General features: G+C 37.1%; 2 protein-coding genes across 2 annotated transcripts; one reads left to right on the top strand and one right to left on the bottom strand.

Moving 5' to 3' along the window:
- Positions 1–3,472: 3,472 nt before the first annotated feature.
- Positions 3,473–7,974, bottom strand: LOC119727578 (acid-sensing ion channel 2-like). The gene is made up of 8 exons (XM_038199511.1): positions 7,648–7,974; positions 6,203–6,746; positions 5,730–5,828; positions 5,361–5,508; positions 4,773–4,829; positions 4,492–4,639; positions 4,167–4,258; positions 3,473–3,666 (listed from the first exon to the last, which is right to left on the bottom strand). Exons 1-8 carry the CDS (start codon positions 7,863–7,865, stop codon positions 3,560–3,562), a joined length of 1,413 nt encoding a protein of 470 aa, XP_038055439.1. The 5' UTR covers positions 7,866–7,974; the 3' UTR covers positions 3,473–3,559.
- Positions 7,975–9,309: 1,335 nt separating this feature from the next.
- Positions 9,310–22,982, top strand: LOC119727577 (acid-sensing ion channel 1-like). The gene is made up of 8 exons (XM_038199510.1): positions 9,310–9,850; positions 14,206–14,749; positions 15,142–15,240; positions 15,479–15,635; positions 15,834–15,902; positions 17,266–17,419; positions 21,386–21,477; positions 21,888–22,982. The coding sequence occupies exons 1-8, from the start codon at positions 9,585–9,587 to the stop codon at positions 22,049–22,051; spliced, it is 1,545 nt and encodes a 514-aa protein (XP_038055438.1). The 5' UTR covers positions 9,310–9,584; the 3' UTR covers positions 22,052–22,982.
- Positions 22,983–24,978: the final 1,996 nt, after the last annotated feature.

Genomic DNA, 24,978 nt, shown 5'->3' with positions numbered 1-24,978 from the left:
ACACGGCAAGAGAGCTGTTTTTAATGTATTTCAGTCATAAAAATCATATTGCATATTTCCTTTAATCTAGGGTTAACATTTCTTCGTGTGCACTACGCGTGCGCACGGAAATAATGCGCAATGATAACACGCTCTTGCTCAAGTCCATCAATCGTCAGTCAGGAAAACCAGCATCTTATTGATTAGGAAAACCAGCATCTTATTGATTAGGAAAACCAGCATCTTATTGATTAGGAAAACCAGCATCTTATTGATCAGGAAAACCAGCATCTTATTGATTAGAAAAACCAGCATCTTATTGATTAGGAAAACCAGCATCTTATCGATTAGGAAAACCAGCATCTTATCGATTAGGAAAACCAGCATCTTATCGATTAGGAAAACCAGCATCTTATTGATTAGGAAAACCAGCATCTTATTGATTAGGAAAACCAGCATCTTATTGATTAGGAAAACCAGCATCTTATTGATTAGGAAAACCAGCATCTTATTGATTAGGAAAACCAGCATCTTATTGATTAGGAAAACCAGCATCTTATTGATTATTTACCAATATTGTGTTTTACTAAGGGAATAAATGTGTGCTTACCCGAGGCCAAGCCGAGGGCAATTATCAGCACTTGCCTATTTTAAGGATAAATAAAGTACGGTATTTTGAATTAAATTGAATTGAGGGTAATTATCAGCATTCCAGACTCCAACCAGTCTTAAACATAGTTAATATCGACCAAGCACATATCATTCCCATTCATAAATACCTTTTCGGTCACAAAATCAAAACTTTTCGGTCCAAAAGTCAAAACAAGTCAAACATTAAAAATTCAACAATGTTTCTAGCTCGCGAGAATGACGTTAACAACTCCATTAATGGAGATTGGCGCGCGCGTGGTGATTAGTGCGTTGTGAAATTTGGACTGAAATACTGACTTACTGGTAGAAATGTACGCATGCCTACGTGAGGATTGCGAACGTTCAACCAATAAAACGGTAAAGGGCACTGTATTTCACAGGAGTCCAAATTTCATATGACACAGGGAAAAATGTTCAAGACCAGCCAGCCATGTCTTTATCATCCGTTTAAGACCGACCATGCACGTGACAGGCTCTCAACCAGTGGGTATGGGTTAACTGTTTTAGGTATTTATAAATTAGAAATAAAGTAGACTATCCTTGACCAATTAAGTTATAATGTTTAGAATTAAATTAAATATTATCAGAAAAAAGAACTTGCTGCAAATTTTTACTCAATTCTCACACTCGCAATTTTAATTCATTCTCGAAATGCAATAAAGAGTCCGCGGAAGCAGATTTTTGTGACAAATAAATTGGATACAATAATAAATATAAGCTAGATCACGTGATACCTGTCGTCATACCACATTATGTAGGTGAATACGTGCCTTCAGTTGGGGCATAGTTCCATATCACGTTGTGTGCAGTATATAAGATTGAATCTGCCCAAGGAGAGCGCACCTATTTGTATTCTTGTGATGTGATATATGCTTTCATCAACCTCTCCACTTGATGGTATATAGTGTATCAGATAACTTAAATGTTTGGTGAGTGCAGCGGGAGGACAATTCTATACTACATGTACCATATAGTAACTGCGATGCAAATATAATTTAAAGCGGATCAGTATCATCTTCTAATATCCGCACTTATTTCGTGTTTCTTAATGTGCTTTACCAGATTTCAAACACGAGGAAATAAGTCCAATAACCATTTAAACGTATATGACGTATTCCGAAAATGTGGGGCCAATCAATGTTGGTGTCCTTCTTTATATTGTCATATTTGTTGGCCTAGTATTACCAACAGTGAAATATATACAAACGATTTTAGTTGGTAAAATTATGGAACTTTTACCTAAATATCTGGCAGCAAAGCATGAAACTAACTAATTTCCTGACAGCTAAATAGTTCACGGTTAAGGTGTAAAAGGGACACCAAAGCTGCGACATTTTAAAAACTGCTGTTGAAATATGTTGTTTGGTTCTTATAATTATGTCATCAAATACTACCATGTGCACATGTGTGTATGGACAATTGCTATTCATTATGTTAAAGCAAATTAAAACTGTTTCAGAATGGCACTATATTTAGATGATTTAAAAATTGAGCGAGATTCACAGTGCGTTAGCCCAAATGTTTCACCTGTAAACAAAGTCCTCTTCTTTTGGTGTCCCTTTTACAAGGGCAATTCGTAATGTTTCTGAGAAATAAAAAGATTATTGGGTTAACGGGCATATCCAAATGTATTTCCATTAATAACATGTCCCACTTGATCAGTGTGAAATCATAACAAAGATCGCAATCTTGAAAAATTTGAATTTTAAGCCATTTACTGGATCTCCCGTGTAAAAGTGTCCCCATACGCAATCATGCACAAAATAAACGATAAATGTGTTATCCTGGGTAAGACAAAAAACCCATTGTGAAATAAAACACACCACATTGAGCATCAATTATCACAATAATGGCAGAAAATTAATTTAGTGCCCCCTTTACATGTGAAACCGTGAATGGGTTTGGACATGGTATATTTGGGCATTTCTGGAGTAAATAATGTCTGATTAATGTCTGATTCTTTTTCATTTTGGGTCAAAATGTCACAAGTTGGTACCCTAATTTCGATAGTCTCCATAGTCTTCTGATAGACTTTCGGTACTTTTATTTTCCATTTTAAAAATATATAATCTGCGAGCATGACTTTTCCATGGCGTGGCTATGTAATGTCTAGACATGCCAAATAATTTAAGACAACAAACCCCGGAGGTTGCGTGTTCGATCTTGGCAGTACCTATTGATTATTAAGCACTTTCAAGTAAAGACTTACCATTGGTGGTTAATCACAAAGCTAGTAGGCCCCTATACTAGAAACTTGCGACACATTGCAGAAATCAATTTGTATTTAAACTTACTCTTGATTTTACAAGAGCTTCAAATATTCTCTATAGGGCTTAATAGTGTTTGTTTTTTTTAGTAAAAGTAGTTGTCCTCCTTCGATCTCTCTCAATTTATTTACGAGTAGAGAAATATTACATAAAAAGTTAAATATTGATGTTTTTTAAATATATTTCGTATTCTCACTTAAGGGCTCATAGCGTTTGTCGAAAGGCTTATAAAACACTTCATGGGCGAGGGATAGTTTGAGATTTCTGAGAAAAGAGTGTTGGATATCGCCCTCAACCGACTCGACAATAAGATTAACGGCACAATATGTACAGCAAACGTCCTAAAGTTTATATTTCGAATTACTGAAATATATTAAATATCTATAAATCGAATTAATGAAGTATACATTTTCTTTAAAATTTATACCAATTCGTCACATTTTTTTGTAGTTTTTGTTCGATTCTTTTCAGTTTACTGATAGGCTCAAACTTTGTCAATGCCTTTGCTGCACATCTTGCACAAAATTCATACCAATTCGTCACATATTCTTTTGTACTTTTTGTATATGCTCAAATTTGGCAATACTTTCTCTTCTGATCTCTCCAGAAAATCAGTCTTTAGAGGCAAACACGTTCAATCCAATCTTCAGAATTCATTCCTTTTATGGTTTGAATTTATTAAGCAGTGAGATGAAAATGAAGTCTGCCCATTCCGCCACAGTGATAAGACTCATACCACACAATAGTCCCATGTAACCTCCTACACCGCCTAGGACACGATTCAAAAACATCAAAAAACTAAAATGAATACTCAGAAACAAAGGAATAGTTTGGAGAATTTGGATTCTGACATGTTGTTCCGTTCAAAATATATTTTAAGTTATTTAATTGATTTTTTTGAGCTGAACTCGTGCTCTTTGGGTTAACACAAATTATCAGGGAACTTTCATTAGTAGTCTTGATTATGCGGTTAAAGCTATAATAATTCCAAATAAACATGTACCCAGATATATCAACTGTCCTCCCATCACTTCAAATGCCAAGATATATTTGTTTCCAAAGAGGATTTCAGTTGAAATTACTTTTCGACTTTGAAAAGGCGAATTGATCGATGTTAGCAATATCCCTCATGGGAGTGCGGAACGGAGGGTGATTAAGTAATATTACTCTCTCTCTCTCTGTAAAGAACAAACACATCAACACAAACACCATACAGAGCAAACACACAAACACAAACAAGAGTTTAATATTGAGGATTCGCAAACTTACTCAGCAAAGCGGACGAATCGTACGCGCTCTTTTGCTCCATTTCCACATACATAAGTTCTTCGTAGAATATGTGCACGTCCAGATAGTTATTCCTTGGAAAAATTATGAACGAGAACAAATCATCCATTTGAAATTAATGTTTTTGCAAGTAGTTTACGTCTTGGAGTTAAAAACCCAATGTTCAGTGTTTCTGCACCAAAGTAATAGGCAACAATTTCGAAAATATTTGAAAAGGGTAATAGTTGACAAGAACACAAAGATTGATAAAATCATTCTTGATAAAACACGGCACGATTGAGAAGTCATCAGAAATGGTATACGTTACCTAGTATAGGTAACGTCTTTACTTTGGTTAGACCGATTCCAAACACTGGATGGCCAGTAACCGATAGAAATATGACTGTCATATGTCGTCAGAAGGCACGACACAGGACAATGACAGTCACGATGCTTCTCCTGCAACTGGTATTGAGCTTGAAAGAGAATAGAAAATGACAAGAAAATGACAATGAAAGGTACATCATGATCGGCAAGTGGGAAATAGTGTGATTACGACTGATGCCAACTATCATGTAAATCATTGAAATAACAATATTTTGTGTTCACCTTCGTACTTGAGGATGCAGCTGAAATACTCCCGCGGATGGCAAAAACGCACCGTACCTATAACGGTTGAGAAATGTCATTGCGTACAGATTCAGCAGCATATCCAGCTGTTTATGCATGGGTTGGGGGAGGGCAAACTTATTAGACTTTACTGTATCGACATTTGAACCGTCTTAAAACCGTCTTAAAAATACGGTTTTAATGACGCAGTGAAATTACCACCGTGGGGATACCGCTGTATACGCCACTGTACCCATTAGTGTTTAATTATACGAACACACTGAAACCGTTAGTCAAATAGAAATCCAGGGATAACATTTTAAACCGAGAGGTCGACCTGCGATCTGCTTGCACCACGATGGAACCCACGGCATCAAGCATAAAAGTCATGTTAAGGTCAGAAAATTGAGAAATTATGCGATTATCCTGGAACAAGCGGCATCTCGACACAACATAATCGCAACCATGCTCATGCCACCCACGACGCGACGACGATTTTGTGGTTAAGACGTGATCGTGCGACTTCTTCAAAATGGCAGTGCACTTGTTGATAATAATCAGACGATCTTCAACAGGTGTTTGATTTACCTGGCCATCTGTAGTCACGACAACCACATCGCTCCACGACAAACTTGATCTTGCATTCGTATTTACAGGTCGGCACAGAGTAAATTGTTGAATACTTCAACTGAGACGACGTACAGTTCGACTGGTAAGGCCAAGCGAGACTCTTGAACTGAAAAAATAACAATTCAACGTCAATAAAATGCTTCCACATTTTTGGGTAATATCGGGTTTTGGTATTATTGCGAGGGTAATATTTAAAATATGTTTGTCAAAGTGTGTGCATGAGTAGTGGCGTAAAAATTACTTTAATTTGTTAAATTCGACTCTTTGCATGTTTAGGAACACCGGGGAGGATTCAATGGTTCATGGAGTTGGGGTCTTTTTACAAACCACATGCTTCCTGACAGCAATAGATGACTCGAAGCCTGGAGACACAGAGATTCCAACTTCTTTAACAAGTGGCATGAGACCTTGGGAATGGAGCAATATCTGTGAAGAATACAAAGACAAAGGTAAATCTCTAAAATCATGTTCATGTTACTTTTAGCTGACTCATTAAATGAAAGAGAATAGAAAGTTTATTTTGCAGTTGCCTGATTGGAAGCAGTCTGTGTGTTGGGCTATTTTGGGTTGGTTAGTCCGTGTCACACCTGTTTACAAAATTGGATTTCATGGTCACGTGGCACCGACTAACAAACTGTTCGATTCTGCATTGCATATCTCTTCAAATATTGTTGGTTAATTAACTGTGTTGACAATGTACCGTTTAATATGAGTACAGTAACATTGGTTGGTTGTTTTGCATGTTGCCTGTCGGCAGACATGTCAGGTGACGTGGTCGCAATGTGTTGGCTTTCACTTACCCTAAAGCCAGCCGCAGTATTTTCACCGAATGCGTACTCATTAGTCTCAGCAAACAGTCGTAGGAACAATCCATTATCCCTCCCAGCATTAATAACTTGCAATCTCTCTGAGACATCCTCAGGATCATTGAAGGTAAAGCAGACGCCATGATCGGTGAATCGACTGGTGAAATTCTGAACCGTGCATTTCTGAGAAGATTTCCATTTGCAATCGATCAACATTGTATCCAGATTATGGGAGATTTCCAATAAATGATTTTCATCGAAATCAAAATTTGTCTCTCCATCAAATGGTGTAAAATCGATTTCATCTGGGGGATTGGATTCGTAGATTTCCCGCAGGACTTTCAACTTTTCTTCAGTCAGTGTGGATCGGCGGAATTGGTTGAAATTACAGAGAGTAACAGCAGGGAAGGTGATGTTGTCCACGTAGTTGATGGAGATGGCACTGGTGATGGGGTAGTTGAAATAAGTGATGAATGATAATGTGACGCTGTAAATGAGCCAGGTAGACATGGCTACTACGATCACAAACCACAGCAATCTGAAACGTAACCCAAAAAGAAAAGAAATATTAGAAAACAAATCTTTCTATAACACGACTGGTCTATATAATCAACACAGAGAAGACCAAACATGGTTCCATTATGAAAAATCCAATACATGTAATTTGATTTATAATGGTGTATGTAAAGCTATACAATGGACCGAATTAAAGACCTTATTTTAGGCCCATTATTAGAGCGTGATTGCTAGACACTTTAGATATGCTGGTTAGACTCAGGCAACAGAGATTTTATTTCAGTCTTGCGAGTTTAAAAAGGCTGTCTCTAACATACCTTCATTTTTATCCTATGATAGGCAAACTTCATAAAATGTCATTACCTATGTCAATGCCATATATACCTTCGAGTAGCCTACAGTCGACATGCACTAAAAATGCTTCCTGCATAATGTCTATGAGACATAATGTACATAACAATAATTATAACTTACTTGCGTGCGTTTAATTGGGATATAAGTGCATACATCATGCAAGAAATTAACTGGGTAACGAGATTCCATAAAAAAAGTTCATTTACAACATGAAAACCTGTTGACTTCTGAACAAAAAAACTCCTGTTATCCTCATATTGAGGCAGATGCTATGAAAGGAAAGGGACAAAAGCGTATAAAACTCAAGCTTTGTTTTAAGCAAGTGACCATTTTGTGCTTTAAACATAATTTGGAAAAAGAAAACGGGGGCTAGCTGGGGTTTTATAGTACACGTTGGTGACACTTTAGAAGTTGTTTGTACACACGGTATCTTGACAAAGTCTGCTTTCAATTTTTAGAAGAAAAAAATAACGTAGTAAGTGTTGGTTTAATAAGCAAAGCTAGATGAGAGGCCCTGATGACAAATCACAATAAAAACACTAGGTTTGGAATTGTAAGATCTATCTTACCTTCTGGGTCCAGAGTGTTTGTTGTTGATAACATAGCTGAGACCATGAAACGTTGTACTGTTGCCAAAATCTTGGAACCGGTTAGCGAATGTACGATGACTGTGCTCATCTTGTCGAGTTTCCTCCATCGGAGTGCTGCCGTCGGGCGTGCTAATAACCGCTAATGCGCCGATCGTTTCACGGCTGTCTTTCCCAAATATTGTCTCTCTGTTGTCCATACTGTGCCATGTATATTTTCAGTTCTCGTCCATGCATTGATATCTTGTCTATTCAAGATGTCAAGTGAAAATTTTCCGACAATTTACCTGTCCAATAAAGGACCTGATAAAGCTGACTAGACTCATCGAGAGACTGACTTGTATTGATATAGGCCTACCTTTCTCAGAGTACGCAATCTTCAAAATCAAAGAGAGGCATATAACGTGAACAAACATGGCAACGTAAATAGTGATGAACGAGTGACTCTCGCAAAGTTACAGCAGATTGAGGTGATTGACAATCTCATACATGTAGGATATAGCTAAAATCCCCCGAAACATCAATAAACGTTCTAGGTAGGTAACGTCTCATTGTACTTTGAAGAAGAATCTTTTATTAATGATATAAAGTTGAACACGCAGGCTGTGAACCTTAAGTTTATGTTAGACCTTACAATTTTCCGTTAAAATACCTATAGGGGGCGCACTTTTCTGTTCACGGTGCATGCAAAAGTCGACCATTTTCTCAAACTTGAATACGTCATCATAATGCAATGAATCGGGAAGATCGACCTCGTAATGTGGTCCTTCATCACGTCTATTGACGAATCAGCGCGGAGGGGCGGGCAAGTTTGGGAGCGAGGTGGGGCGAACAATGGAAAATTGAGACGGACTCTCTCATGAAATTTGAACTTCTCTATTTACCTTATGGTCTAAGACCCTCACATCATGTGACCTGTCACTGTCCGACGTTTACTTAGGCATGCGCAATGCAACCAATGAGTCCGTATTTTATGGAGCCTGAATTCACACTATATACCGTCTTTCTCTCAGTGTCAAAAAGTGCGCCCTCTTTTGATGTTACTGATATGTTATTAAGTGATAGGATAAGCGTGTGTTTTAAAGAGGGCGCTAGTCTCTTTTGATCGTTAATATTACCATGTATTTCGACGATACAACAATAATACTGGCATGGTCGACAATTCCGGGTGATACTTGTCATCATACGATATAGGCAGGTGAATACGTGCCTTCAGTTGAGGCGTAGATCATGTCAGGTTGTGTGCAGTAAGATTGGATCTGCCCAAGGAAAGCGCACCTATTTGTATTCTTGTGATGTGATATATTTTTCCATTTGCAACCTCTCCACTTGATGGTGTATCTTTGTTTGAATACCAGTGATTCTCAAGACCTCTGAAGTCTGGGTTACTCGAGTTTCAGACTTGGACAAAATTGTGGTGAGTGATTGCAAACACTGATAAACAAGCTCGTGGAAATCAGGTTTCTCCTCAACAAACATCCATGCTAGGTCACTGCCTCTTTTATTACCTTGGATTGAGGGCTTTTACCATGCTCACTGTTAATTGGTCGTTGTAATTACACCTGCTCTTAAGGAACACGTGTTAGATTCCCAGCTTGAAGTGTATCAGATAACTCGTTTGGTGAGTGCAGAGGGAGGAAAGGAGGTAGGTAGTTCTCATCAACTAATCTTGAAGCTTGCAAATTCACCTCAGATGTATCTCCACCGTCGTTTATAAGATTGCAAGGCTCTTGTCTTGCCTGGAAAATTGGAGGGAACTATCACCACAAGTCATCGAGGCTATGTCTTAGCTATAACGTTGAATCAAAATTATATGTAGTCAGTCTCTAAGCGTCGTAGTGAATCAAACCTTCTTGCGTCTTGGTTGAGATTCGAACCACGGCCATTCGTTTCGACTCGACATTCAGATTAACATCATTATGGATGTGTGGACTGTTGAAAAGAGTCTCAAGACAATCGACGAATCAACGTCTACTGACTCGGTGAGGATGAGAGGATGGAAACACGAGGAAGGAGATGTCGATGGTCGCAGACGATCCGTGCATACGCAGACTGATTGCGATCGTAGCAACGCAGATAACTGCCGACAGATTTTCAGCCAGCGTAAATGGAAGGACTTTGGTACTGTGACCACGTTGCATGGAATGCGTTACATTACTCACTCTAACTACAGTCTTGTCAGAAGGTAAGATCTTCACATTCATCATGATATAGCTTTCCTTACTTTACATTGGTTTAATATGTCGACTGACCTTTGCAAGCTCTTAAAAAAAGCAGTGGTTTTTCTCAAGCCTGTGAGTACGAGTCTTAACATTTATTCGCCAGATTTTAATTCATTGGAAATGAAGTTTTCTCATTATCAATTTTTTTGTGTTTTGTAGAGAAGATCCTGTAATTTTAAAAGTCACTCGTGAGTAAAATTGTCTTCTTCTTTTTTGGAAAAACATTGTTATCAATTGGTATTAAGTTTAATTACTTTAAGGCATTGCATTGAAATACATTGTACAACATTGAATGTACAGATTTGCTGAAGCGCGTTCCCGTTCGAGGGCATTGAGATCCCCCATGTTTTCAAGTGGTTTGGAGCACGCGACACAGGTTGAAGTGTCTGAAATTGCTTGTCGATGTCAGATAAGGAGTTTGTCAACAAGTGAACGTGAATGACGTGTCACATCTCTTAATATTACCGACCCGCGGATTTCAATGGCGGATATTCATTTTGATTTCGGGCACAAAATTGCTGAAAGTAACTAAACAGATTTTTTCAAGGTGTTCTTTCGAAACCAGTAATTCTGTCTGATACCGAAGGTCTACAACTGTCGTGCGATTAAAATAATGAATTTTGTGTTTTTAATTCAAGGTTGCCTGTTCAACAGCTGTCAAAGTGTTTTGTTATGCGTCGCAAAATGCCTTCTAAAGTACGTTTTATGCGATAACAGGGCCTGGCTTATTAAGGTCTTTGCGGAATCGTTATACCTCTATTTTATCGGTCTTTTTTTTTAATCATGCATATTGATGGGAATGACATAATGTGAAAATATGACAAAATCATTATAATTCCTCAGTTTCAATTTGCGAATTAGTTGCCTGCTAGCTGCTCTTTCTAAATAAAAGGAATTTTATAATATCGCAATTGGAGCGACTGATCAGGTGAATTTTATTGACTTTATTGACTGAGTGAAACATAATTATACAGAGAACACTGAGCTCCTTTGTTGTATATTTCCTACTTGCTATTCAATTGAAGCGTGTTAATATTCTACGTATCGCGTGAGTGATTTTGTCATATGGTCTGTTTGTCTAATCAATAAATCGTGTGAGCCGAAGAAAGAGGACTAGACAGACAAATCAGACTTCTCGATTGGTAAAGTATAACTGACTCAATCAGCTGAGAAAACAGACTGGAGTGGCTGTACAACCAACCTTTACCGACACAGTTTACTCGGAAATATGCACAGTGCCTTTCTGTTTCCATAATTGGAGGCAAACACTGACAGCATTGCAGAAAATGATGAAACGAATGGAAACGAATGGATAATTTTTTTAATAGGAAATGGACGTCACAATAAACTGGTTAGGCTACACGTCGAACTTTACAAAGTGAGAAAACGACCGGGGCAGGCGATTTCTTGCGTGAATGAACACGTTGATTGGTTTTTATATGTCTCTCTCACATATCATCAACACAAATCTACAGCTTCGCAATCAGTGTTTCTAGACATGTTTTATATCTTTATTAATAATTTTTATTTTCGGTTCGCGGTGGGAGTGCCGTGTCTTTTAGGCGTAGGGTCGGGGGATTTTTGTTTCTTTGTTTATTTGTTTGGGGAGGGGACTCGACCGCATTGTATCCGATTTTAGATTGCTGAATATAAACACCGTGATCTGTAGACGAACCATTATCATTGCATACAATTCCCATTTACTGCTTTGCTCATGCATTTGAATGACCGTCAACTTCAAACTTCCAAGTGGGTTGTAAGTCCCACATGAGAAATGTATCCACAAATGCCGATCATCACACCAGTTTACACTATCTACCACTCTGCTCATACGGTAATTCCCTGCATAAACTTATCAACCCTTGTTTTTAGTGTTGACAACAATTCCATACAATAAACAGAAAGACCTCCTGATTAATTGCGCATTATCGTTCTCAAACAGAGTTACATTAATCTGCTGCTCTAAAATGGGTGCAGGTAAATAGGGAACGAGGTTGCGCTATTAGCCCTTCCTTTTATATCGACCGTTAATCAAATTACAGTAAATCGGATAAGACGGAATCAAATGTCGAAGCCAGTACCAATTATTGGAAGTGCTCCTTTTTTCTTGAAAGAAGCGCAGATGCTAATATCATCCATCTGAAAACAGGGGCTTACCTTAAAAATTGATCTTGCCCTAGAATTGAATCAAGATGTTAATGGTTGAGTACAATGCGATTTGGTCTAGTCTAGAGCACTGTATATATACTCATTTGACGGGACGATGTATAGCATGGAAATGGGCATTCATAACCTCATTGAATTAGTTGTCATGGGAATCAGTGGCTTTCACCGAATCGGACATTTGACATATACCATGACGGTATGAAAGAGAGTAAAGTTAGTGGTGTGAATCTTAATGAAATGCTTAAATTAATGATCGTTATTTTTATCCATAAAATTATCTTCTGTCTATAGAATTTGAGTTCTATACACATTTATATTATCACAATTTTGACTTAAACATGTGACAAAATTACATTAATTACAAACTGATCTTAGCAACATGGTCAATATTCTTTAATCACGTCCGTACCACTACTCGTTCTTAACCAAGATAAATTTACCAATCTAACATCGTTTTTTAAGTTCCTCGCGTCGTGATGCTATCTCCTTTTTTCTAGAATGAGATCGTATCTCGTACGATTAGGAATAATGTCTGTTTGGATTGGCTAGGAATCATCGTCGTTGGCGCCCTCTTCCGGTAAGAGATAACAATCGACTGGGCACGAACCAACAAACCAAAGACGATAATAACCAGCAGGCGCCGATTTGTGTCACTTTCTCATCATGTCACAGGCCTAACTATATCGAAACAATATTATTGCAAACATTTTTCTTTTCAGACTTTGCTGCCCGAGACATATATATCAGATTTGTTGAGGGTACGTGTCATTTCGCTCTTCGCTGATTTTGTTTCAGCAAAACTAATATTTTAACTCCTCTCGGAAAAGTCCGTCTGCAGCAGTATGAAAAATGGAATCATGCAAAATTGCCAAATGCCTGTTCAATTGGTGTTTACGAATAAAAGTCTACAAGATAATATAAGTGTGTTTGATTGAAACTATTTCAATCTAATGATAATAAAAAAAAATTGAAAGACCAATTGGACGAACATGCGTTACGAAATTTTATTAAGATTAACTCAACTGCCACAATGAAAGCCAATGCACCATTACCGCGACACACAAATACACAAATATTGCAAACCTCCGGTTGAAAATAAAGGTTTCAGTATGGTTTCACTCACACTTTAACACAATGTAATATTGTCGGCAGGATATGAGCAAAAGAGAAACGTGCACTGCGTTAAAATATCTCAATTGTCGTCTTGAATTTGGTTGATGTGATGAATAATCCATCAGATAAATTATGACTAGTCAGAGGCTATTATAAGGAGTTACACAGCACTTTTTTCGGACGGATGAAACTTGAAAAAATAAAATCATGAGTCAGATCTGAACCGCTCAGATTGTTTGTTTCCGATTCGAAGTCCTTTGAAAAAACCCCTTTGTTGATTAACCCTAACTCCTTAGGGAGTGTGGAATAATATATATTCAAATTGGAGAATTCAGGACAGATGTGAAGATCTGTCCTCCTCACCTGCAGTAATCCTTTTCTCACGCGGGTTCTCATCTTTGAACCAAACAGCCTCTCGCTATTTGTAGTCTCTCATCGGTTTCTGCATTTAAAGTTGCCCTGACGAAAACCTACTTGTTCCCGAATGCCCACAATAGTTTTGTTTAGTCAGGTTATATTTAATTGTTTTGATTTTTTCTGATTTGTTCTAATTAAATTGCGCCATGAGGGTAATGTTTGGCGGATACCGGCGCGCTATTGCCGTAAATTACTATCGTAAATTTTACCATTTGGGAGACATGTGGAATTAGAGAAATATTTCAATGTCTCCCTAATGCCTCAGCTCCTATTTACAAACAAAATTTTAATGTTGCAAATAGGCCAGATCGATTGCTTGTGGTCCACTTAGCAAAAATATCAAAATTCGTCGTGGGGTAGGATAAGGTAAAATTGGGGTATAAGGGGTCAGGAAAGTCACAAAAAAATGTGTGCACAAGTCTATTGGAATGTCTCCCTAATGGTATATTTTTCGTTTAATTATTATTATAAATGTAGATCATAAATTACCGTAGGAACGTTTATCACACCCCGGCTTTACAGCTGTTTCCGGCTTTAGACATGCATTTTGGCAATGCAGTCGAGACGGAGGTGAAACAGAGGTTTGAGAAACGGTATTACATGCATTATGATTTCTCCACAGAATTATATGGGCCATCGTTTTACTATTCTTCATGGGAGTTCTCATCTTCGTTGTTGTTGACAACACAGTTCGTTACTTCAACTATAACGTGACAAGCATCGTGACCGTGAAATACGTGAACGATCTCACCTTCCCAGCCGTGACGATCTGTAACTACAACCTGCTCAGGAAATCTTACTCCGAGAAAGCCTTTGATGAAGACGTGCTGGACGCCTTTAAGGTCTTCGGACCAAGTAATGGTCAGAGCTCCATCAACTTCACAGCTTTGAAAGATTGGAATATCACAGACGACTTGATTAAAGGGGCACACCAGAAGGAAGACATGGTGATTGAATGTAGCTGGCGATCGACCATTAACTGTACAGCCGATAATTTCACGCAGGTTCTGACTGACTTTGGAATATGCTACACCTTTAATGATCCAAAGAATCCAGAGGATGCACTGAAAGTCCAACAGACTGGTTATGACAGTGGCTTGTATCTACGATTGAATCTGGAGCAGTATGATTACTTCTATGGCTTCAGCAAGGGAGCTGGATTCAAGGTAATGATCATCAGTCCATGCTGAAAGGTTTTCCATGATGTACTTAAATGTATAGGCAAGGGTTCGATTCCCAACCTAGCAACCACTAACGATTTCTTTTTCTTTACTTTTCGAAAACGATTTTAGATTTACGCACAAATTTATTTCAGTTTTGAAAAAGCAGCCATACCTCAGTATCCTTCATAGGCCACCATTCGTTTTGTTTTTAATTTTTTGTTGTTAATGTCTCCTGACGACGAGCGTAGTTTACTGTCCGAAACGGTGAGTTTCCCCGGTTCTTTTAAGAACCTCTTAAACTCACAAAAGAGGTTTGTTACATGGCGCAACCGTCAATTTCATTGTGTTATTATCATAATTTTTTTTTTGATTAACCTGTTTGACTGTAATTTCAGGTCATGCTTCATAAGCAAGGAGAGTTTCCCTTCGTGAAGCAGCTAGGATTTGCTATCTCACCAGGATTTGAAACACTCGTCACTCTTAAATTTACTCAGGTAAGACAATTACTATTCAACCCATTTTGATTTGTTTGTGTTTTCATTGATTTCCTTTTTTGACAAGGAAAAGAACGATGTATGCATGAAAGTGTATCATCGCGCTAATGACAATTCCAAGACGTTGAGTGCGCTGTTCAGATTTCGCAACCATTAAAATTTGATTTAAAAAAGTGGCTTCTATTCTGTCATTTTTCATTGAGCTTTTTTTTCTATTACTTTGTATTTCCGCGTGTAGTTGGTGAACAAGGAGACACCCTATGTCACACACTGCGTTGTATCGGAAGACATTCATGGCTTCAAGTACACGGTGGAAACATGTCAGGCGTTATGTAGGACCGAGTACATTTTGGCCAACTGCGGCTGCAGAACAAGTGAGCTACCAGCCGGACCAGGTTAGATAGATAATCTGAAGAAATGTTCTTCAAACTTTCTTAAGAATTACACATACACATATTCATATTTTTTCTATACCCGGTTATACACACTAACATTGGCGGAGCTCATGATAAAATGTGTAAAATCATGTTGAAGGAGTTTTTATACGATTTGTAAAGACATGTTTGCATTCTTGTTTCTGCATTTTCTTTCAGACATGGGTCAGTTAAGATTTTGTACCTATGGTGAGATAATACAATGTGTTCAACCAGCCATGCGTAAGTGTGAGTTTTCCCTTTCAATTGTTTGCAAATTTTTAACCTGTTATATTTAAATTTCTCCCCAATTTTGTGTCTCATCCTTTTCATATTATCGTGACTCCCGCTCCAACCCACCCAGACAAACTAACAACAATTATCTCCACCCTCATTCTAGCGATACTACTCTAGCAATTTAAACTAATGTCCACCTTCGTTATTCGAAGCAATTTGGGTATACAACCCCCGTCCCCCCCCCCCCTCTGAAAATAATATCGTGAACAATTTTGCAAACAATAAGTTTTCACTATATCAAATTACCGATTATGTTGAATTTTGTTTGATTATTTACCTGGTTTTAAAAACAATGTGCAAATACAGCACAATATCTGTCCGAATATATTGGCATATTTTTCAGAACCTTGAACCGGAATAAATTTCATCTTTATATGACGGAACCGCCAACACCTGGGGTGTTCCATCTCATTTCCTCCATGGAGACAATAAGAACTCGTAGTTTTCATTTTACAAGAATGATATATTGTTGAGTGATGACGATAACTTGTACTGCGCGTGGCAACGCGTCAATAACGCAATATTACCTTCATTCATGACTACTTTCAGTTCAGCGGCTGATCAAACAAACTCTCATAAACGAGCACCATTAATTGACTGGTGAAATTGGTCTTTCTGCTTACTAAGATCTGATATTTTGTTCTGAGAATCACATTAAATATTACAGAATATATGTAATGAAAGGAGGCATTACCCACTATCATAAAGGGTGCCCTCTGAATTGTGAAAAAAATGACGCAAAGCACCCAGACATTGAACGATTTCAAACTATAGACTTGAGTGTTGAACACTTCTATTGGTCATCCCATAGACTAATACGTACAAAGCCTCGTCACAGATTGAGCCAATCATACAGACTGTTTGTTGGGATTTGTTATTTTGGAATGTGTTGGAAATTTTTATTGGTTAAATTCTAGACTAATAAACAACGCATTATCTCCCGTTGTAACACTAATAATCATGATTTTAATTCGTATCAGCTCTACTGATTAACTTTTATGTTGTTATTTAACGTATGTTGTTGTCCTTGCAATTGTAATAGTTCTTGTGGGTCTCCACTCGACAAGCTCATGCTTTTTTTTGGAGACCTCCATCCATGATACACAATTCCAAACGTTATCTGTTGGTAAATTTTTTTTTTTTAAATTGAATTGAATTGAACAAAGCCCTGTCACATCATACAACCTATTTGCTGTGATTTGTTATTCCGAGATATATTGGACATTTTTATTGGTTGTCCCAGACTAAGAAACATGAAGCCCCTCCACAGATTGAGCCAATCATACAGACTCTTTGTTGTGACTTGATATTGCAGGGGCCTTCTTTGCTGACTTAGATGCTCGATGTAACTGCAGTGTACCGTGTTTTCGTGAAGTATTTTCTCCCAGAATCTCGGAGGTTTTCTGGCCAGCTGAACACATCACTAAGGCCTTACAAGATGCCTTTAACAGTAGCGAAAGCTTTCTCAGGTACGGTGCTTTCTAAGTGTCGAACTTGGCTTCATTCAATCGGTCCTAGGCTATAACATCTGTCGGTCCTAATTCAAATGATAGTCTCTAACACTGCCTTCACATGTTGCGCTCTGTAAGTCCGATGATATAAACCACAGCTTGTGCCATGCAGTGCAATATCATTTAGACCATAATCCTACACCCTAGTGCGCGTAAGTAGGCTAATTCATAAATATCAAATCAAGAAAAAAAAGTATTCTATGCTGTGACTATATAGGACTGATTAAATAGCTCCATAGATGGACAACTGTCAACCCCACCCCAAATATCCCTTCAGTGATGGGCGCTTGCAACTTGTAATGCTTTGATGAAAAACGTACACTTTCACGTTATGAGGAGCCAAGTTCGACCGACTACTGATACACTTTAGCAATGCATAATTCGTTCAAAGAGACACTTAAGCTGAAAGTAATATTCAAATTATATTGTTTTTCTTTCGTATTTTGATATTAATACTTTTTTTTTGATTCAGGAAACTCCAAATGTCATCATCAAAAATATTTCTGCTGTCTTTAAAATAATCTGAGCTCTGTACATTTAATTACATGTAGATTAATTGTTCAAACTGATTTGCATGTAATTATTTGCATGTATAAAGTCATTGTTTTCCTGCTCGCCATATACCCACCATGCTTTAGTGTTTCTTTGCATCATGTGTAGAGCTAGATGACATGCATTGCTTCAGTGTTAATGTGAGTGATTTTTGTATGGAAAGCACCATACCCGAGAAATCCTTAGTTCTTGTTTAAGGTCTTGTACATGTACGGTCTTGTACATGCCAGATTTCCATAAAACTCCACACTGTTTCTTTAATACAGCTAAGAGCGCTAGAATACAAGTAAGTGTCTCATCTCATTTGTTATATTGCAACAGTCTAACACAAGATGGCGAATATCACTTTGGTTTGTTTGTTTGTTTGGTTTTTAACTCAATATCCGAGTCAGGCCTATATGGCTTAAAATAAAAATTCGTCGATCGTACCACGATCTGACCAATCTCAGTTTTTGCCATTTCGAGAAAAACGCGTTTGAAGTTGGGCCTATTTTGCATCCATTCTTTCACCCAGAACACTAATTTTATTGACTCAGTTTTTATATATAATAAAGTTGGATAGTTGAATTATGATTTTTAATTGTTTTCTTAGGCAAAAACTCATCATTACCAGGTGAATAATAGGCGTCAAATCCATAAGTCACTTCGTGAAAATTTCATTTTCATATTTCATGCTCGCGAACGGCGACCTATCTAGATAGGTCACTTCGTGAAAATTTAATTTTCATTTTTCATGCGCGCGAACGGCGACCTATCCAGATAGGTCACTTCGTGAAACGAACAATTTCGATTTCTCTGTGGCTGATAGTGACTTATGTCATATGCGCATGCGCGCGTGCGGACCTCTTCACGTTAAGTCATTTGCAGGTTCGCTGCAATCTGTTGTTTTTTATATTAATATTATTGTTATTAGAGATTATTAGCTCTTACAAATTAAAACGCTACAGTGTTATAGTGAAGGAAATTAGAAAATGAATTCCAACATATACATGTACGGGGTGCATAGAAACTTGTTGAATACATTGTGTATACCTCCTAGTAATAATTCTTGAACGAATTCATTGTAAAGGTGTACTTTTATTCCATTTTTTTTCCTATTCTTATCTGTAAAACAATCGGGAAATAAAATCCGTGGACAAAACAGGTATTTTGTTCAAAAACGACTTACAAGTTCAAGTTACACTGAAACAGAACGATAAGCGTACATGTACACTCTCATAATCTTCAAATCTTTGTTTTCTATTTGTTATTTTTCAAAGTGTACTTTCTCATTAATTAAACCTATTATTCCTGGTTCAAAGATTGTGGAGTTACAAGCACAACACATCGAAAATCTTGAGAAATGCACACACAAAAGAATAGAAATACATTCACTCAACATTTTATCGGCAATCAGTAGTCGCCATTTGTTTTAAGGCTGAGCATTTTCCCGTTACATTCCGAGGCTTACTGTGGCAGGTGGTTCATACATTCAGTAATCAATACTTTTTAATTAAATTTAAATTTTGAATCTACATGAACATTTATTTGGATTTTTTTCTTTTAATATAGTCGACATGGAAAATCAATATAAAACATTTACAGTTTGTTATTAACAAGGGAATCATTGATAAATCATTTAGAATGTGTTTCATGTCTGGTGTCACTATCCTTGCAGTCTGTGTCTTTTTTGGATTTTCACATGTTTTGCAATATTAACTAAAACAAATCATTGCAACTGAATTTAACTTTTTTGCAGTTCACCCCATTTATATTCTTTTTGTTATCTGCACTGACTTTAGAATTGTAGCAAGACTGGAGTACTAAATCAATATTTAAAAAGAAAGAAACGAAACACAAAACATAAAAACGAGGAACAGACGCAATGCTCTTTTTGATCTGAGCCGGGCAGTATAAAACCAAAATATTAAGCAGCAAAAGTATGAAAGGTTAAATAATAATCTTTATGTTCAAAAAATTGCTTACATTCATGCTCCAGGAATCGATCACTTTCCTTTTAACGAAGCGTTTTCAAAACTTCATGCAATTATATAGACGAATGGTGCTCTGTATAAACTTTTGGCTGCAATTAACCACTGAGACATCCACATTCTGTAACACAAACAAACCAAACCAATTACGAATCATAATATTAAAAAAGGAACCTTAGTTTGGCCCTTTTATTTAATAAATATTTTCCCGAAAGGACAGTCAGTGAATCAGCGTAAATATCAACCGAGATGTCATTAAAAAGCATTAGTTCGGAATCGAACCCCACTCAAGTGTTATTCTGACTGATTATGACTACCCACTACCATCTACACTATACAGTACGCCAATAGGCTAATTAGCGCTGTGCTATCATACAAACGAGTCTCTGCAAAACATGTATTCAGACAAAACCCAACACGAACATTTTGCAAAACCCGGAGGAATATACTTACAGACGTTTACGGAATTAGAAACTCTGTTGAAACTTGCTAGTTTCGTTCAGCCATCAAACGACATGTGTACGCCGCCATTGTTTCTGATAACGCTAAATACTGGCCCCTATATAGTAACTCATTTTCATAAGAAAGTGATAGGGACCACATTAAGTCCAGGTATCAGACTCTATAAGTCACTTCGTGGAAAACTGACAGCGTTGTTTACGCGTTTCACGAAGTGACCTATCTCGATGCGTCAGTTTGTGAAATGATAATTTTGCATTTTGTAGCGATAGGTCAACATTTTTAACTAGCTGAATCAGCTTAATTAGCTAATTAGGCCACATATGAATTTGAAATTTTCAGAAAATAAAGATTTCATCATGCATAACCAGAATATGCTAAAAACCAAAATTCGTCAACAATTCAGATAGGTCAGATCGTGGTACGATCGACGAATTACGCTTTAAAGAACCTTTGTTGCTTGAATGATTTGTGTTTCAACCTGGTTTTTTTGGTAGTATAGTTTGCAAATGTCAACTAGATTAGTCATAACCGAAACAGAGGTGACTTCGCAATAAAGGCAGGCACTGCGTACACCACCATCTTTTCCTAAACAAACAATTGGTTAATTAAAGTGGTCAGAAATTGCCTCAGATCGCACCACAGAGCATCTAGAAGAAACAAATTGTGGATTCGCCCTTGTCCCGACCTAACATAGAAAGCAATGCATGATACATGTGTAGTCAGGCTTATACTGTAGATAATTACAAGTATATATACATATTAACAATGGATTTAATATTCACGCAATGTAAATTAATTTTTTCTAAGTGATTTTTAACCCCTTAGTCGAGGAAACGGAAGCTTCAATTGTGAAAGTACAATTTCCAAGTAAGATTGAATTTCCGTTATGATGGTACATGTACAAATTTCATGTCAATACCATTTTCCACCTGTGTTACAGGAAAAATATAATCGATGTGGTTATATTTTTCGAGGAACTGAACTACGAAGAAATCCGGCAGGTTGCCGCCTATCCGTTCACTGATTTGTTGAGTGAGTTCGCCCAATTTAACAGAGTCATTTCTACAGGCTATATAATTCAAACCTAGTACACTAGTTAAAAGTGTTAAAAATGATGATTTGGATGACCCTTATAACGATTAAAGAATGTCAGTTGTACTTCAGAGTATATATGAAACGTTTCCCCGCTCAACCATAATTTCCTGAACCACCTTTATAGCTAACACCGTAGTAACATTTTCCTGTAACATGCGATAATTCAAACTTTCTTGGTTCGAGTCCCTTTTCCTAACAGTCTCGTGAATTCATTTTCATAAGCTCCAATCTAGCACTGATAGCAGCCTGAGAACTGTTGTTTTAAAATACTTTGATGAGAAGCAAAAGCCAATGTAAACAAGGACAAGTTTGTTTTACTAATTTGATTTTTAACCTCTGGCCTGCAGGTGACATTGGGGGCTACATGGGCCTGATGGTAGGCGCTAGCTTGATTACATTCTTGGAGTTCGTGGACTTCTTGGCCATAGGAGTCATCGAATACTGCCAGAAACACAACATCTTCAAACGAAGAAGGAAAATTAACATTAGTCAAACTCACATTCGTTCTTGAGCTATGAAGGTTGTAAATAAGAGGGATTTTATGAAGTGTGGATCAATAATTCATTGGCAGCAATGGTTCAAATCCCGTAATGTAAATAAATCTTCCTGTAATAAGAATTAGCATGCATCTCACTCCTATAGCCAGAGGGCAGGTCAATTTTCTCTCTCATCTGTCGCTGGTATGATTAGAATCCTAAAGATCGGCCTGGTATTCAGAAACTGTTAGATAAAAAACCCCAAATATGTTGTCATATTATCATGTGCTGTGTGAATGTAAAGTAGTTATTACATGTACATGTACATATCACAAACAGTAATATTGTGTCGATGTATTATACTGCCGTTAGACATGCATGTTAAGCGTAACCATTGACTACATGACATAAAAGGTGTATCATGAGAGTGACTTTGCTAGATGTGGGTAGATATGGATATATGTTGCACCATGTATATCTCAACAATATTTAAATGCGATGTCTATATATATATAAAGATATTCTGTCAACGATTATTTGATTTTGACTTAGGCCTAAACGGAATAAAAAGGTTTTGTTCACAAAAGTGCAATAGAAAGTTGCACAGTATATTCAAATTAAGGTAATACAGATAATATTAACTCTTAATAGAAAGTAAATAGAACATTCAGGTATTCAGTATCTTATTCTTAACTGTCTAGTTATGTGTTGCATTTTATTGGATACCATGATGTAACGTGATTGTGCATTCACTTTGTGGTCTTTGGGGGAAAAAAAACAGTATTAGGCCAAAATATAAAAAAGTCGGTCTCTGGTCAGTGCGCGCGTCGATTTTAATCATGCGCGTCAATCTTATTTCCCCCCCCCCAAATTTTCCGCGGTAACAGCGATCTCTATTGCCGCACGTCCTCGAAAGTTTATGCCAAGGAATGGGTAAATGGCACAAAAGCAAATGATGGAGAGCACCAAGGCAAATGATGGAGGACACCAATGTATATGAGGACACAAAAAAGCAAAATAGTACCCACCTTGTCTGTACAATCCAAGCTTGAAAAAAAAACCGCGTCTCCGCACCAATTCCGGAACTTTGGTCTGACCAGAGACCGACTGTCCTTTTTGGGGGCATTAAAACCAAAATGGGGTAAACCAGTTTCATTTTATTTTGGAAACATATCCCTGCCATGCTGAGTTTTCCGTGAAAATTACGAGAAATCTCACTTTTTAGAGTCCAGGATTAATGGTCGCACCAGACGTATTCAAAGTAACTTTATTTTTTTTTAACTGCCAACTTTGCTTTAATTATAATTTTGTGTCGATACAATAGACATACAACGGAATGATCTGTGCATTCCCAGACTTTACGGAATTTTTTGTATCAAATAAAGGCGAGAAAATATATCAGCTGGTTATTCTGTATTGTCTGTATTCAAATCAGCCAGTGATCACGTGGCTGTTGCGTAAGAGATCCACCTGCTGTTCTTTTTGAAACGTCCAGCTCTGCTGGGGGTCTAGCAGCAGGGGTCTAGCATTGGCCGGCCATGATCAATAGACCGTATTCACGAGGAAGCCATCTTTGATGGTGTTCCATGAGTGGATTCTATTTTTTGAATGGGATGGTGCCAGACTATAATTATATGCGTTCCAAGCCTTACTTTTCTTTTTTTAATGTCGCTTAAAACATTAGGGTATGTTTAGTTACAAATTTTAAATTATTAATCAGAGTGCTTGGTATTAGTTTGTAATTAACTTTATTTCATTGTTTTCATTTTTATATTCGCACGTTCAAACAATTAAGATTTTACATCGCTTTCACTTCAATATGGCCGATTCGTGAAAAACTTCCTATTCTACTCCGTGTTCAGTTGGTGTAGTGTAAGTTGAAATGACGTCACATTTACAAACTGAATCCAGAAATATGCCGAATCATGGAGATTGGAATGCGTTGGAGACGAATAGTGCATATGAGACCAATTTAATCAAAACTAACTTACCAATTTGTAAAGAACATGCTTCGTTTCAAATTATTTCTGTCAACTTTTGTTTGATTATATCGACTAAGTAAATCATCTATTTGTTTTTATTTGAGAGGTAAGGACTAAAGCGTGACACTTTGTAAATATCTTGACAAAATATTCATGATTTTAATTGATCTAATGTGTTTATATAAATAACGTGTAGTGCTTTAGTTCAGATGTTAGAAAATGTTTGTAATTTTTCAGAAGGCTAAAAGATATGATGTTTGCTTGGCCCATATTAGATGCATGCATATAGGTTTGGATTTTGAGATTATAAGATAGCAAGATACTTAGTTCATCGTGCACAATTAATTGAAATCAATTTAATAGTTGAAGTTTAGTAATAATACTACTACTACTACAAATTAATACACACACATTAATTATTAACGTCAGATTACTACTTCTTTATGTTTGGGCTTTAACTTACAACGTATATAACACAACCTTGTTAACAATTCAGAATACAATCTAAAACTGTTTGATGGATTCATTGAACATTCCCAGGAAAAGTTTTCACCAATGAACGCCAGCCATTTACGATTTCAGCGTGTGACATAATCGCAAGCAACCACATCCGGGAACCCAACATTTCTTGAGGTACCCATAATCCCGAATAAACTGCGTTTGATCTTCATTTGTGACATTACTGAAAATGATGTCAGGGCGTTCACTGGTTAACTTGTTCCCACTCATTAGTTTTCTTTGCATGTTCCTTTATGTTTGATTAACTGTTTTTAAAATTAGTCATTCACTAACTAGTTTTTACAACCATCAAGTGGCATTAAATGTCTATCTGACTTGTTGCGTTCATTTACAATTACTAAGCAATGTTGTCTTCCTGTTTTTAATATTTTGAGAAAAAGAAATTTTTATAAAAAAAACCCAGTAGGATAAATACAAAAATCCCTCCCCTAAAAAAATACACAGATGTATTCCCTGCATAT

Source organism: Patiria miniata, unplaced genomic scaffold, assembly GCF_015706575.1.
Source record: "Patiria miniata isolate m_02_andy unplaced genomic scaffold, ASM1570657v1 HiC_scaffold_20, whole genome shotgun sequence".
Taxonomy (NCBI): Eukaryota; Metazoa; Echinodermata; class Asteroidea; order Valvatida; family Asterinidae; genus Patiria; species Patiria miniata.
Note: the sequence above shows the minus strand (reverse complement) of the source record. Positions and strands in the feature narration are given on the sequence as shown.

Excerpts from the sequence above, each read along its gene's own strand:
- LOC119727578 (XM_038199511.1), bottom strand. The coding sequence starts at position 7,865 with ATGGACAACAGAGAGACAATATTTGGGAAAGACAGCCGTGAAACGATC. Across the intron at positions 6,747-7,647 it reads AAACACTCTGGACCCAGAAG|ATTGCTGTGGTTTGTGATCG; the intron begins GTAAGATAGATC and ends GTTACGTTTCAG. Across the intron at positions 4,259-4,491 it reads AAAGACGTTACCTATACTAG|GAATAACTATCTGGACGTGC; the intron begins GTAACGTATACC and ends AATTTTTCCAAG.
- LOC119727577 (XM_038199510.1), top strand. The coding sequence starts at position 9,585 with ATGGATGTGTGGACTGTTGAAAAGAGTCTCAAGACAATCGACGAATCA. Across the intron at positions 15,636-15,833 it reads TGAGCTACCAGCCGGACCAG|ACATGGGTCAGTTAAGATTT; the intron begins GTTAGATAGATA and ends ATTTTCTTTCAG. Across the intron at positions 17,420-21,385 it reads AGTAGCGAAAGCTTTCTCAG|GAAAAATATAATCGATGTGG; the intron begins GTACGGTGCTTT and ends CCTGTGTTACAG.